Source organism: Neovison vison, chromosome 6 (genome assembly GCF_020171115.1).
Source record: "Neovison vison isolate M4711 chromosome 6, ASM_NN_V1, whole genome shotgun sequence".
Taxonomy (NCBI): domain Eukaryota; kingdom Metazoa; phylum Chordata; class Mammalia; order Carnivora; family Mustelidae; genus Neogale; species Neogale vison.
Genome location: NC_058096.1, coordinates 167,044,349 through 167,059,634, shown reverse-complemented (window position 1 = coordinate 167,059,634; position 15,286 = coordinate 167,044,349). Strand labels below are relative to the sequence as shown.

General features: G+C 43.5%; 1 protein-coding gene across 2 annotated transcripts in view; it reads right to left on the bottom strand.

Moving 5' to 3' along the window:
* Positions 1–15,286, bottom strand: part of CFAP92 (cilia and flagella associated protein 92 (putative)) — a 67,137-nt gene that overhangs the window by 20,299 nt on the left and 31,552 nt on the right. For both annotated transcript variants that reach the window (XM_044252900.1, XM_044252901.1), the window contains exons 8-10: positions 11,354–12,258; positions 1,982–2,176; positions 24–321 (exon numbers count right to left, since the gene is read on the bottom strand). In XM_044252900.1, the coding sequence (XP_044108835.1) occupies positions 24–321; positions 1,982–2,176; positions 11,354–12,258 (1,398 nt within the window). The remainder of the gene's footprint in view (positions 1–23; positions 322–1,981; positions 2,177–11,353; positions 12,259–15,286) is intronic.

Genomic DNA, 15,286 nt, shown 5'->3' with positions numbered 1-15,286 from the left:
CCCCGGGAGGAGAACACGCCCACCTGGATGAGGCTGGGCTCCCGGCCTTTGCTCTTGAGCACCATGGTGTTCCGCCACCGCAGATACTTGTCCCTGTGGGCCTGGATCTCATAAGCCAGCGTGGATTTCCGACTTAAGAAGCGCTCAGGACAAGGGGCAGGCTGAGACGGCAAGACCATCAGTTTTCCATCTGCGAGATCGTCCTGTGAAATGGGCAGCCCCAGCTGTTGGCTCAAGTCTTTGACCATGGCGGAGGATGGCAGCAGGCCTCTCGAGATCACCTCCCTGAGCCTGGTGCTGTGATGGCAGATGGAGTAGATCCTGCAAGACACAGGGCCACCCACATGGCCTCACCTACATTTCCAAACGTGTTTACTGTTAGGGTCCGTTTCCCAAGAGCACGTGCAGCTCAGGCGTCGTTTGGCCCATCCCAGCTCACAGAACTCGGGGACTCGAAGCTTGGAGTCCACCCGGACAAGCCCACCAAAGAGAATGCCTCCTTTTCACTCTCCTCACAGCTCTCAGAATTAAAGGCTTCCCACAATCCACTCTGATTATTTTTCGGCTGCTGTGGCCCACCCCTTGGCCTTACGGATTCAGATAAAGCCCTGAGGAAAGCCGCTACCTGGAATGCAGCGGACACTTAATAAATAGCAGTTTTCTTCCCTTTTCCTTAGACAGGGCCCAGTGTCCCCTCACTGACCGCTGGGGCTCTGGACACCCAAACGCTCCAGCACCTCCCCAGCACGAGCCTGCTGAGGCCCCCGGCACCGCCCCCCCTTCCTGACTTGCAGCTTCGGCCTGCGGTTTGTGGGGTGCCCAACCCACACCTGCCTAGCCCCTCAGGTAGCGCTGTGCAGGGAGAGGTGGGAGATAACAGGACTCAGTCCCCTCTCTCCACGGCCCTGGGCGCCCACCCTCCCTTTATTAATATATTTGATAAGCTGGGAGCTGACTCTTGGCCAGGGCTGTTGCTGGCTTTAAAGCCTAAAGAAATGGTTGGCATCCCCCGCCCCTGGCTCCAGTGAGCAGACTGTCCCCTGATGAAGGCCTGCTCGCTGACATTCAAGGCCAGCCCTTCCCAATGTCCTGAAAGAACCAGCCACTGTCCTTCACTGCCCCCACAGAGCCCAGCACAGGCTGGCCATGGTCCCAGGGCTCCCACTGCACTAGGCTTGGTCAGTCTCCACTCCAAACTGGGGGTGCCCCGCTTGGCCCCCCTGCTCCCTACATGAATGGAGAAGGCCCTCCGGGAGCGTAAGCCATGCTCAGTCCTGCAGAAGGAGCACATGGCTTCGCAGGGTCACAGGCAGAAGGCCTGGGGGAAAAGGGGGTAGAGAGAAAAGGGGGAGAGGTTCACCAGCCCTGGAGCAGAACAGCACAGGTAAAGGCAGGCAGAGAGTGGAAGATGTAGATCTTTGGAGGACGCCTTTCTGCACAGGTTAGGGAAGAAGCAACAGAAGCAAACATGCAGCTGGGAGAAGAAACTGTTCCAGGCCTGGTGGATCTGGTTCTGGTCCGCATCACTCACTGCTCCGGCTGTTCTGAGCTATTCCCCCAGAAGAGCATATAACTTCGTGTGACCTGTGTTCAAGGAAAGGGCCTTCCTTTCCCCAGTGTTTCCGAACCCCCTTGGGAGACCACGTGGAACAGAGGGAATGACACAGGTTTGGGGTCCCTGGGAACTGAATTCCACTCCTAGGCTCAGCCTCTTTAGGCATAAAGAAAAATAAAAGTGGGGGCACCTGGGTGGCTCAGTCAGTTAAGCATCTGACTTCAGCTCAGGTCATGATCTCAAGGTCCTGGTATGGAGTCCCACCTGGGGCTTCCTGCTCAGCAGGGAGCCGGCTTTCTCTCTCTCTCTGCCCCTGGCCCCTGGAGGGGTCCCTGCACCACCCCCAGCGGCACCACCCCCAGCGGCACCAGCTCCCCGTGGCCACCCCCTCCCGGTGGCCACTCCCTGGGAGGCGGCCTGGCGCACCTGGTCAGGGCCTGGAAGGCCTTCTGCAGAACGCTGTTGCGGACGTAGAGCGCCGAGTGCTTCATGAGCTGTGACAGCGGCTTGAAGAGGTGCACCTGGTACAGGACGGTCTCCAGGTCGGCGTAGAGGCGGTGGCGGAACCGCAGCGCGGAGTTGTAGAGCACCTTGTGTTTGCCAGGCTCTGCCCTGGTGATTCTGCAAGGAGGCCGAGGGGTGGGGCCTTAGCGCCTCTCCGAGGGCTCCCAGAACACTCTGCGGCTTTGCCCTTGGGCATAACTTTTTTCAGAATGCGTTAACAATAAATCATCTGAAAAACGTCTGATGAAACATCTGATAGACCATCTTTTCCAAACCCTGGCAGTGAAAATGCAGAACCCTACTTCGTTTTCCTCTTGTCCTGCCGCCGCTCCCGTTCACACACTTGGCTGGCGGGCATTCCCAGCCTGGCAGAGGTGCTAAACACACCCCGCCCGGCCCCGCCACGCCCCCGGTGCTGGTACGGCGGCTCCTGCACCTCGGAGAAACTGAGGGAAGGCAGCATGGACCCTGCGTATCCCCTTGGTGAATGGGTGTTTGGTCATGGGGTTTTCTCCTTTGGTGAAGTACCTGTCTGAGCATTTTGCCCACTCTTCCCTTGGCCTGTTTTCATTTTCTTATTGATTCATGGGAGTTTTTTACATATTCAGGATACTAGCTCCACACAAGGCAAATAATTTTTTTCTGAGTCTTTCTTTTCGCAATTTCTATGATACCTTTGGACAAACAGAAGTGATTCACTTTCATGTAGCCGGATCCGGCATCATTTTCCTTTATTCTGTGTACTTCTGTTTTGTTCAGGAAATCTTTCTTTATCCTAATCATCTGAAAGCTTTAGTATTTCGCTATTCAAAAACAGATTTTTCTTTTCTGGTGAGCTCTGAATAAGACCAGGTAATTGTGGTCTAGCTGACTGTACTGTGTCCATCAATAAGGCATTCTACTTTTGTCAGATGTCCTGGCTGGAGGAAATTAGGTACTGGGTGCATGGAACAATTCTATATTATTTTTGCAACTGATTGTGAGTCTGCAACTATCCAAATGGGTTTTAATCTACTTGGAATTGATTTCTGTGAATTGTGAGAACCACTGAATTAGAAAACTCTCGTAAATTAGGAACAGAGTGGAACTTCCTTAAATTGATAAAGGACATCTACAAAAAACCTATACCTAACATTTGTAATGGGGATTTGTAATGGGGAAAGTCCCCTCCATCACACGAAGGAAATACAGATTGGACAGGAAGACACTGAGGATGACACAAACAAATGAAAAGACATCCCATGCTCATGGATTAGAAAAACAAATATTAAAATGTCTATACTTCCCAAAGCGATCCATACATTCAATGCAAGCCATATCAAAATACCATTAGCATTTTTCATAGAGCTAGAACAAACAATCCTAAAGTTTGTATGTAACCAGAAAAGGCCCTGAGTAGCCAAAGCAATCTGAAAAGGAAAAACAAACCCAGAGGTATAACAATTCCAGATTTCGAGTTATACAACAGAGCTGTAGTAATCAAAATGGTATGGCAGTGGCATAAACACAGACACACGGATCAATGGAACACAATAAAGAGTCCAGAAATAAACCTATGACTATATGTCAATTAATGCATGAGAAAGGAGGCAAGAATATTCAATAGGAAAACAGTTTCTTCAACAAATGGTGCGGGACAGCTCCAGGCAAAGAATGAAACTGAACCACTTTCTTACAACAAACACAAACTCAAATGGATTAAAGACCTAAATAAAACCATAAAACTCCTAGAAGAAAATGCAGGCAATAAGCTTTTTGACATTGGCCTAAGTAATATATTTTTGGTTATGTCTCCTTAGGCAAGGGTGACAAAAGCAAAAATAAACAAATGGAACTACATCAAACCAAAAAGCTTTTGCACAGTGAGGAAAACCAACAAAATGAAAAGACAAACTGTGGAATGGGGGAAGCTACTTGCAAACAATATATCCAATAAGGGATTGATATCCAAAATACATAAAGAATTCATTTGACTCAATAACAACAACAAAAACAACAAATACCCAACTGAAAATGAGCAGAACAGCTAAATAGAAGATAATGCAGATGGCCAACGCACACAATGAGGAAATTGCAACATCCCTGGTCATCAGGGAAATGTGAATCTCAGCCGCAATGGGATACCACCTCACACCTGTCAAATGACTATGATCAAAAACACAAGAGATGACAAGTGTTGGTAATGGAGGATGTGAGGAAAAGGGAACCCCAGTGCCCTGTGGTTGGGAAAGCAAACTGGTGCAGCCACTGTGGAAAAAAGTATGGATATTCCTCAAAATTTAAAAACAGAATGACTGGGGCACCTGGGTGGCTCAGTGGGTTAGAGCCTCTGCCTTCGGCTCGGGTCATGATCCCAGGGTTCTGGGATTGAGCCCCACATTGGGCTCTCTGCTCAGCGGGGAGCCTGCTTCCTTCTCTTTCTCTGCCTGCCTCTCTGCCTACTTGTGATCTCTATCTGTCAAATAAATAAATAAAATCTTAAAAAAAAAAAAACCAGAATGACCATACCAATCTGGCAATTCCATGACTAGGTATTCAGCCAAAAGAAAATGAAAACACTCATTCGAAAAGATATATGCACCACTATGTCCATTATTTGCAATAGTCAGTATATAGAAGCAACCTCCGTGTCCATCAACAGGTGAATGGATAAAGATGTGGACTGTGTGTTTGAGTGTGTAATGGAATATTACTCAGCCATATAAAAGAATGAGATCTTGCCATCTGCAACAACATGAATGTAAGTAAAGGGTATTATGCTCAGTGAAGTAAGTAAGTCAGACAGAGAAAGACAGATACTGTATGATTTCCCTTATATGTGAAATTTTAAAAACTAGAACAATAGAACAAACAAAACAAACCATTCCATGGGTACAGAGATCAAACTTATAGTTGCTGGGGCTGGGGGTTGTGGGGGTAGGCACGGGTGACACAGGTGATGGGGATGAAGAGGTACAAACTCTCAGCTTTAAAATAAATAAGTCACAGGGATGTCATCTGCAGCATAGGGAACAGAGTCAATCACATAATAACTTCGTATAGTGAGAGATAGTAACTAGATCTACCATGTTGATCATTTGCAATGTATAAAAATATCAAATCACTGTCTTGCACATCTGAAACTAATATTGTAGGTCAACTATAATTCAATTAAGAAGAAAACATGTCCACACAAAAACCTGTACGTTATTACTCACAGCAACTTTATCTGTAATAGTCAAAAACTGGAAATAAACAAAATGTTCCTCAACAGATGGATAGTGAAACTGTGTCACATCTGTTCCATGAAATATGACCCAGCAACAAAGAGGAGCAAACTACGGATATATGCAAAAATGTGAATGGCTCTCCAGCACTGAGTGGATGCTGAGTGGAAACTCCTAAGGTCATATAATAGGATTCCATTAATATGTAAGATTACATACAGATGAAAAAATTAAGGGGGCGCCTGGGTGACTCAGTCATTAACTGCCTGCCTTCGGCTCAGGTCATGATCCCAGGGTCCTGGGGTCAAGCCCCACGTCAGGCTCCCTGCTCAGTGGGAAGCCTGTTTCTCCCTCTCCCACTCCTCCTGCTTGTGTTCCCTCTCTCACGGTGTCTCTGTCAGGTAAATAAATAAAATTTTTTAAAAATGAAGGAGATGGAAAACAGGATAGTTAAAGAGGGTGGGCATGACTGTAAACACAGAGCATGAGGGAGCTCTCGGTAACAATATGCTAGTTTGAGGTCTTCATTATAGCTGTGGTCACACAAATCTGTATGCATAAACGGGCACAAACAACATACGTACTGACATTGGCATCCTGGCTTAGATATCTGCACCACAGTTAAGCAATATGTGACCATTGTGGGGAAAGGGTATGTGGGAATCTCTGGAATATCCATTAAACTTCCTATGAATCTATAACTATTTCAAAAGTTGAAAATGTACACAGATTTCTAAGGCAGCGAGAAGTGATTTTTGTGAATGGTTTGAGGTTTGGAAGTTATTTTCCTTTTTTCTTATGGATAAACAATTATCCCAACACCGTTTATTTATTTATTTATTTGTTTGTTTGTTTGTTTGTTTGTTTTTTAAAGATTTTATTTATTCATTTGACAGACAGAGAGATCACAAGTAGGCAGGGAGGCAGGCAGAGAGAGAGGGGGAAGCAGGCCCTCCACGGAGCAGAGAGCCCGATGCAGGGCTCAATCCCACGACCCTGGGATCACGACCTGAGCAAAAGGCAGAGACTTTAACCCACTGAGCCACCCAGGCACTCCCAACACCGTTTTTTAAAAAAGTTTCTCCTTTCCTCAACAGATCTGTTTGTTCATTTGCTAGAGGTATTTTTCCTCTTCTTCTTCTTCTTCTTTTTTTTTTTTTAAAGACTATATTTATTTGACAGAGAGAGACACAGCGGGGGAGTGGGAGAGGGAGAAGCAGGCTTCCCGCCGAGGGAGCAGAGAGCCTGATACGGGGCTCGATCCCAGGACACTGGGACCATGACCTGAGCCGAAGGCAGAGGCTTAATCCACTGAGCCACCCAGGTGCCCCAGCTAGAGGTATTTTTCAAATGAGACTTTTTTTTTCTAAAAGATTTTATTTATTTATTTGACAGACAGAGATCACAAGTAGGCAGAGAAGCAGGCAGAGAGAGAGAAGGAAGCAGGCTCCCTGCCAAGCAGAGAGCCAGATGCGGGGCTCGATCCCAGGACCAAGGAACCATGACCTGAGCTGAAGGCAGAGGCTTTAACCCACTGAGCTACCCAGGCGCCCCTCGAATGAGATTTAACTCAGATGCCATAATGTATACAATTCAATCATTTTTAGTCTATTCATAGATACACGCAATCATCATCACAATTTTCAAGCTTTCTTATCACCTAAAAAAGAAACCTATACACGTCTATACCCCCATCTATACTCTCATCCCTTGACCCACAACCCTAAGTATTCACTAATCCTCTTTCTGTCTCTATAGGTTTGCTTATTTTTGACATTTCATATAAAGGACTCATCCAATATGTGGCCTTTTGTGACTGGCTCTTTTCACTTCACTTACTATAGTGTGAATCAGTATTTCCTTCCTTTCATGTCCAAATAACAGCTCATTGTATTTATATGTCACATTTTGTTTAGCCATTCATCAATTAATAAACATTTGGGTTGTTTCCACCTAATGGCTATCATAGTGCTCTTATAAACAGTTATATACTGTCCAGTGTGCACATGTGTTCTCATTTATCTTGGGCATTTACCTAGGAGGGGGACAGCTGGGTCATACAGTATCTCTTTTTAGCCATTTGAGGAACTGCCAGATTGTTTTCCAAAGTGACTCTACCATCTAATTCATTACCAGCAGTGAATGACAATTCTGAGCTCTCCACATCCTTGTCAACACTTGCTATTATCGGACATGTTTAATTCCAGCCAAACTGGCCGGCGTGAAGTGGTATCACCTTATCTAAATCCACCCTTTTCATGTGTACAATTCAATGGTTTTAGTATAAGCATTTGCTGCTGATCTTCCAATGTCGCACATCTTATGTCAAGTGACTGTTTGCATGGAGGTCTGTATTTGGATTTTCTATTATATTTCATATGTTTGCTTGTCTATCACTGTTCCAATTAACTCTCTTAATCACTATGGTTTTATAAGGCTTGATATTTAGTAGAACAAATTCTCCCATCTTGTTCTTGTTCTTATACACACGATGATGTAAATTTTTAAATCAGGTTCTCAAGCTCCGTACTTTCAAAATTGGGATTGCTTTGAATTTATACATCTTGCAGATAACTGACACCTCTATTAATACTGAGTGTTCCAATCCATGAACATGGTAGTCTCTTCACTTGTTTAGGTTTTCTTTAATGTTTCTAAAAATCCTATAATATTCATGATAGAGATGTTCTAATCCTTTTTGTTGAATTTATTCATGTGAATTTCACACTTTTATAATACTTTAAAAGCATTCACTTTTTAAATGATTTTTTGTATATAGATGGTATTCAGAAATTCAATAGATTTTTACATTAATGTTTGTATCCAGAAACCTCATTAAACTATCTTATCTGAAAATATTTTTTATATTATCTTTGCAAATTTTTATACATATTTAAATTTTTTGACACGGTTTAAAACACATTTCAATTACTGCAACATCGATCATTAATTTTCAGCCTTTTTTCTTTTCTAATATAAGCATTTGAGTCTATAAAGTTTCCTCTAACACTAACATCACCCCACAAATTCAGATACTATACTATTTTCATTATTGATCAATTCAATAATGTCTAATTTCTATTTGTTTCTCTTTTGGTTATTTGGAAGTAGTTGTTAATTTCCAAGCATGTGAATTTTTTTCCTGGTTAATGATCTTTTATTTGTAGCTTCACTGAACTGGGGTCAATGAGCCTATTTTATATTATTTTTTCTTTTTTTTTTTTTTTTTTTTTTTTTTTTTTTTAAAGATTTTTTATTTTATTTATTTGAGAGAGAGACAGTGAGAGAGAGAATGAGCGAGGAGAAGGTCAGAGAGCGAAGCAGACTCCCCATGGAGCTGGGAGCCTGATGTGGGACTCGATCCCGGGACTCCAGGATCACGCCCTGAGCCGGAGGCAGTCGTTCAACCAACTGCGCCACCCAGGCGTCCCTATATTATTTTTTCTATTGGGACAAAACTGTTCATTGAGATACATACCATATCCCCAACTTAGCCAAACTACAAAGTTTGAGGTCATAGTTTCTCAAACTGCCCTGATTTCTGATACCAACTGAAATTTAAGGTGTTCCTTTTTTTTTTTTAAGATTTTATTTTTATTTGACAGACAGAGATCACAAATAGGCAGAGAGGCAGGCAGAGAGAGCGGGGGAAGCAGCTACCCACTGAGCAGAGCCCAATGCGGGGCTCCATCCCAGGATCCTGGGATCATGACCTGAGCTGAAGGCAGAGGCCTTAACCCACTGAGCCACCCAGAAGCCCCAGTTCAAGGGGTTCTAATACCACCCTCAGGCTCAACAATTTGCTAGAAGAACACACGGAATTCACTGAAAGATGTTACACTCACACTCACAGCTTATTACAGGGAAAGGATGCAGATTAAAATCAGCCAGAGGAAGAGACACATGGGGCAGAGTTTAGAATGGTTCTAAACACCAAGTTCTCAATGCTCTTTCCTCATGGAATCAGGATGTGTTGTCCTTATGACATTGCTGAGGGATAATACGCACATAGAAGTTCCCCTGAGCCTTGGTATGTAGAGTTCTTATTTGGGCTCCGTTACAGAGGCATGATTGATTACTTGCTTGATTGCTCACATGGCATTCTCAGTCTCCAGATCAACTGACATGACAAGACCAAAGCCCTAACCCTAAATCACACTGGGGGGTCTTTCTGGCATGACCACCAGGTATGGTGGTCCCATCCTATCCCAAGTTCTGGTGTAGTCATCCCCCAACCTAAGCAAAGGCACTCCTATTAGGTATGACATATATCACCACCCAGAAGCCAAAAGCAAAGGCCAGACCTTTTGGGCAAGGCCAGATTCTTTACTGCACACACTTTTTCATTATAAGTTCACACTTTTCAATTGCATGATTCAGTGGCTTTTAATATATTAACATTGTGCAATCATAAACACCAATTCTAGAAAATTCTCATCACCCCAAGAAGAAATTGTACCCATTAACAGTCACTCCCCACTTCTCCTTCACCCCTTCCCTGAGACCCTGAGAACCACGAATCTTCTGTTTCTGTGGATTTGACTAGTCTAGACATTCCACACTAACAGAATCATACAACAGGTGGCCTTTTATGTCTGGCTTCTTTTACTCAGTACGTTTTCAAGGTTCACCCATGTTGAAATGTGTATATCAGTACTTCATTCCTTTTTCATGGCTGGATATTATTCTATTTTATGGATATATCACATTTTCTTCATTGGTTGAGGGACATTTGAGTTGTTTACACTTTTTTTGAAGATTTTATTTATTCATTTGACAGACAGAGATCACAAGTAGGCAGAGAGGCAGGCAGAGAGAGAGAGGGAAGCAGGCTCCCTTCTGAGCAGAGAACCCAATTCGGGGCTCAATCCCAGGACCCTAAAATCACAACCTGAGCTGAAGGCAGATGCTTTAACCCACTGAGCCACCCAAGTGCCCATTTCCACTTTTTTGACTATTATAAATAATGCTGCCATGAACATCCACATACAAGTTTTTTGTGTGGACCTATGTTTTCAGTTCTCTTGGGCAGATAACTAGACACAATGCCAGCTCCTTCATAGCACCTTTTGGCTTACCAACACATCAAGACAGGGCCAAACAGGGCTGCTCTCCTCTCTTGGATGAATACAACTCAACCTCAGGACTACTTGCTGTTGTCAGCATCTAGGTTCTAGAGCATCTGAACTCCAAAGACAGAGAGGGAGAGTTTCCAAACTAAAAAAGGGAGGTACTAGGGCACCTGGGTTGTTCAGTGGGTTAAGTGTCTGACCAGCTAAGGTCATGATCTCAGGGTCCTGGGACTGAGCCCCATGTGGGGCTCAGCACTCAGCAAGGAGTCTGTTTCTCCCTCCCCCTCTGCTCCTCCCCCACCCAGCTCATTTTCTCTCTCTCTTGAATAAATAAAATCTAAAAAATAAAAATAAAGAAAAGAGGCCCTTTAAGCCCAAACTAGGATACTTGCAAATAACAAAAGGAAAAGAGAATTGTCATGAAGACAAAACTGAAGAATGGAAGGACCATAAGGGACTACCTGCTCCAGCCCAAAATCTAAAAGTTCGATTGCCTCTACAATATTTTCACTGAGGTATAATTAGGTATTCCTGAAGGTCATCAGGGAAGGAGAACTTTCTGCACCTAGGCAGCTTCTCCAGCCTCAAAATATTCAGATAGGTCTTCCTTAGACTCAGTGGAAATCTACTTCTCTGTGGTGTCCATCTTAGGGCCATACAGAATTTTCTTCTCCTTGTTAGCCAAGTAGGCCCCTCAGAAGTCTGAAGGGAGGGCCCATTTTCCTGAACCACCCTTTCTACTGCATGGCCCTAAAGTCTTCCCTTCATCCAAAGGCAAGAAATTCTGCCTGTGATCAAGGCCAATAATGGAGTCCTGTGAAGTCTTCTATAATAAACCCCAAAAGGAACTGAATCAACATATCCTTCTTACAGATGAGGACACTAAACCTGAGCCTGGCTTCAAAAGATTTCCCCCTACCAAAAAAATAAAAAAAGATTTCCCCACTCCACTCACTCAGCATCAAGACATCATGACTTTTACATGAAACACAAACAACAAAAAAACACCCACCTACCGGCTTTGATGTCTGTCCCATAGCTGCTTCAAGCCTTGGTCAGCCAAGCCCTCCAGAATGAGAAGGTGAAGCTTCCCATCCAGCAGGTGGAAGCCATTGAGTACATCTAGGTCCTGCCTTTCCTGGATCTTCACCCGCATCTTAAAGGCTGACAGGATTTGCTGGATGTTCCTGATAGGGTGGGCCTCCAGATCAAGGGCCTTGGCATTGATCATGGTGATGTCCTGCAGCAGGCCGTAGAGGAGGGATCTCTTCTTGGAGTCAAACACGAAAATGATGCGGCCAAATTGGGTACCTGAAAGCTCTGGGTCCGGGGCTTCAGCCCTGGCCTGCAACGGCACAGCGATGTCCACCCGCATCTTGAGCAGAGAGTTGGCCTCAAGGTAGTTACCCATGGGCATTGGGTTGCGCTGGAAGCCATCTGTGGGGACCCGAAACCCCACAACCTTCCTGCTCTTGCCATCTTGGCCACAGTGTTTGGGCTTGGGTTCACAGCTGTGGATGGGGACGACCAAGTTCAAGTACTTCTGGCCGAGGAGAAGGTCAGCAAAACTGACCTGGGCAACCCCATAAGGGTCCCATATCTTGTTATGGGATTCAAAGGGGTTATTCTCTGTCTCTTCCAGAGAGATGAGGGACTGGAGGTTGAGGTATGCGTCCAAGGGGTCATCCCCAAACAGGGTGGGCTTCCGGGAATACTCCTCTAACTTGCGGTCCCTGTCATGAACTTGCACCACCATGGGGGGCCCCTCCAGGTATTCCCTCAGGTCACTGGGCTGCATTGCCCCAAGAAAGATGACATTGATGTCCTGGAAATGGATGTGGATTCCATGGGGCCGCCCCTCCGTTCTGTGAACTGGAGTCTTAAAGAACTGGTACTTGCAGTACACAGGGATGCACAGCCTCTAGGAGAGAATGAGGTGACAAAAGATCACTAGGCTGCAGTGGCAGTCACTCTGCCTCCCCTTTAAAGGAAGGCTCCCACAGGGGGCTCAAATCCTAGAGCCACATTGGGCCCTTCCAGTCCCTGTGGCCTGGATTTCCTCATCCACAAAATACCAAGGAAAGAGTCAGCTCTCCAAGGTCATCCCCAGGATTAAGTGACATACATGAAAGCACCAAGATGGTGGCTGACAAAAGACAGGGCCTAATAAGTATTAAGTCACTATTTCCTCCTCCCAAACTGAGTGCCATGAAGACAGGCCATGTGCATTTGGCACAGCTATATTTTTACTTCCAGGCCCAAGGCTAGGTGCAGAAAAGGTGGAGTTAAGTGGTTTTTAGAAAAGGTAATCCATATTTCCTAGACATCTTGGAGGGTTGGAATGGGCTCACCTTTGGCATATTAACAGGTATCCAAGCAGATGGAAAGGAGTGACAGAAAACAGGGTATTTTGCATATTTTAACCTTGACACTAAGACTTTTTTAATCAAAAGTTAACCCTTATGCAAGTTTGTGATCTGAATTCATACTCCAAGTGTACTATTTATTTTACACTGAAACCTTTAAATAATCCTGGGTTGGTATGCTCCCAGGTACCTTGTAGAAGTTCTCAAAAAACCTTCTACAGAAATCCACTTTCAACCTAGGCTTCAAAGAATCCTCATGGAGAAAGTTCAATTAAATGTGAAACCACAGTAAAAATTACAAAATTCCTAAGTAAAAGGTACTACTAGCAAAATTGGTTGCACAAAGCCATAAGATATTAGAGTCACCAGAAACATAAACTAAATATATTTGTTTGGTTATGTGTAAAAAAAAGGAATATAATAAGGTCAAATCTATTGTATTTCTATTTTCTAAAATGAATAATTTTAAAATATCACCTATTAATAGCATAGAAACATAAAATGCTTGAAAGAAATGCAATGAAAAATGTGTAAGACCTATACACTGAAAAGAACAAAAGTAAGAGAGAAATTAAAGAAAATCTAAATAGAGAAATATACAATCTTCATGGATAGGAAAATGCAATTAATTCTAGATGAATCATAGACCATATACATCTTCTAGAAGAAGACATAGGAGAGAATTTTCATTCATGTGGGAAAAGATTTCTTTGACAGGACACCAAAAAACACTAATTATAACAGCTGAAGTTGATAACATGGACTTTATCAAATAAAGTTAAGCCCTAGACTGGCATAAAACATGTACAATACATATCTATATGTCTATATATATAGATATAGATATAAATATAGATATAGGTATAGATATAGATAGTGTATACATATATATATATATAAAACACAAAGGACTTGTATACAGGATATAAAAAACATATATAAAATAATAAAAGAGAAAAAATTAAAAATAGTAGAAGATGAACTTTAAAATTTGGTTACATGGAGTAAGCACACCCCACCCTCCATCTCCCAGTGAATGTATCCAGAAATCATAGACAGAATGCATGGAGCAGCTGTCAGAGGCCTCTGAAAAGTAAAAGGTAATGGGAAATTGGGAATGGAAACCAAACTCAAAGTACAACCAACACAGCTATGAGTTTACTGGGTTTATTTTCCTCTTGTATGTTGTAGCCTGGACTCAAAAGGAAGCCTGAATCCCAGAATTGTGCACCAGATACAGACAGAGCTCTAAGAGAAGCCCTCTCTTTCTGTTCTAAGGATTGGAAGGAAGGACCCCCATAGGATACAAAGAGTGGGAGTTTGGAGGGATCCACTGTTGTTTTTCTCTCTTGGCCCTGTCCTCATGCAAGTTCAAGCTCCAAAACTACAATCTGCTGGTGGCAGCAGCTGGGCAGGCACCTAAAAATCTGAGGGAAATCCTTTTCAACCAGAGGAATAGTGATACAAAAAGTATGTGGTAAACCCTCAATATTGTTTTTACTCTACATATCTTCCCACCACCTGTCCTCAGAGGCAGACTGAGTCCCAGGAAGGGCATGTTAGAGTGGAAACAATAAAGGTATACCTTTTAAGCCAGGAAAATGACTCCTTGGGATCTGGGGAGTGTAGAAAGGGGGGAAATCAAGGAAGGGACTCCATAAAGTTATGTGTAAACTTGAGCTTATCCCTCAACTGTGCATGTGTGGATCTGGCCGTTAGCCACACACCAGGGGTTTCAAGAACTGAACTACAAAGACCACGGCACAGGCCTGACTGGAGCCTTAGTACTACACATGCAGGACAGTCTTGACAGTCTTGAATATCACTACAAAATCTTTGAAAACTGAACTGGCCTTAAAACCACAGCCACAAACAAAATTTTGAAAGAATTAAGAAGACTGATAAACCCCTGGCCAGACCTATCAAAAGAAAAGAGAAAGGACCCAAATTAATAAAATCATGAACAAAAGAGGAGAGATCACAACCAACACACACACACACAAAAATACAAACAATTAAAGAGCATATTATGAGCAACTATATGCTGGCAAATTTGACAATCTGAAGAAATGGATAAATTCCTAGACATATAAACTACCAAAACTAAACCAGGAAGAAATAGAAAACCTGAACAGACCTATATCAGTAAGGAGATTGAAGCAGTCATCAAAAATCTCCCATCAAACAAGAGCCCAGGGCCATATGGCTTCCCAGGGGAATTCCCTCCAAACATTTAAAGAAGAATTAATACCTACTCTCCTGAAACTGTTCCAAAAAATAGAAATGGAAGGAAAACTTCCAAACCCATTTTATGAGGCCAGCATTAGCTTGATCCCAAAACCAGACAAAGATCCCATCAAAAAGGAGAATTACAGACCAATATCCTTGATGAACACAGATGCAAAAATTCTCACCAAAATTCTAGCCAATAGGATCCAACAGTACCTTAAAAGGATTATTCACCACAACCAAGTGGGATTTATTCCTGGGCTGCAAGTTTGGTTCAACATCGGCAAATCAATCAATGTGATAAATACATTAATAAAAGAATGAACAAGGACCATATGATCCTCTCAATAGATG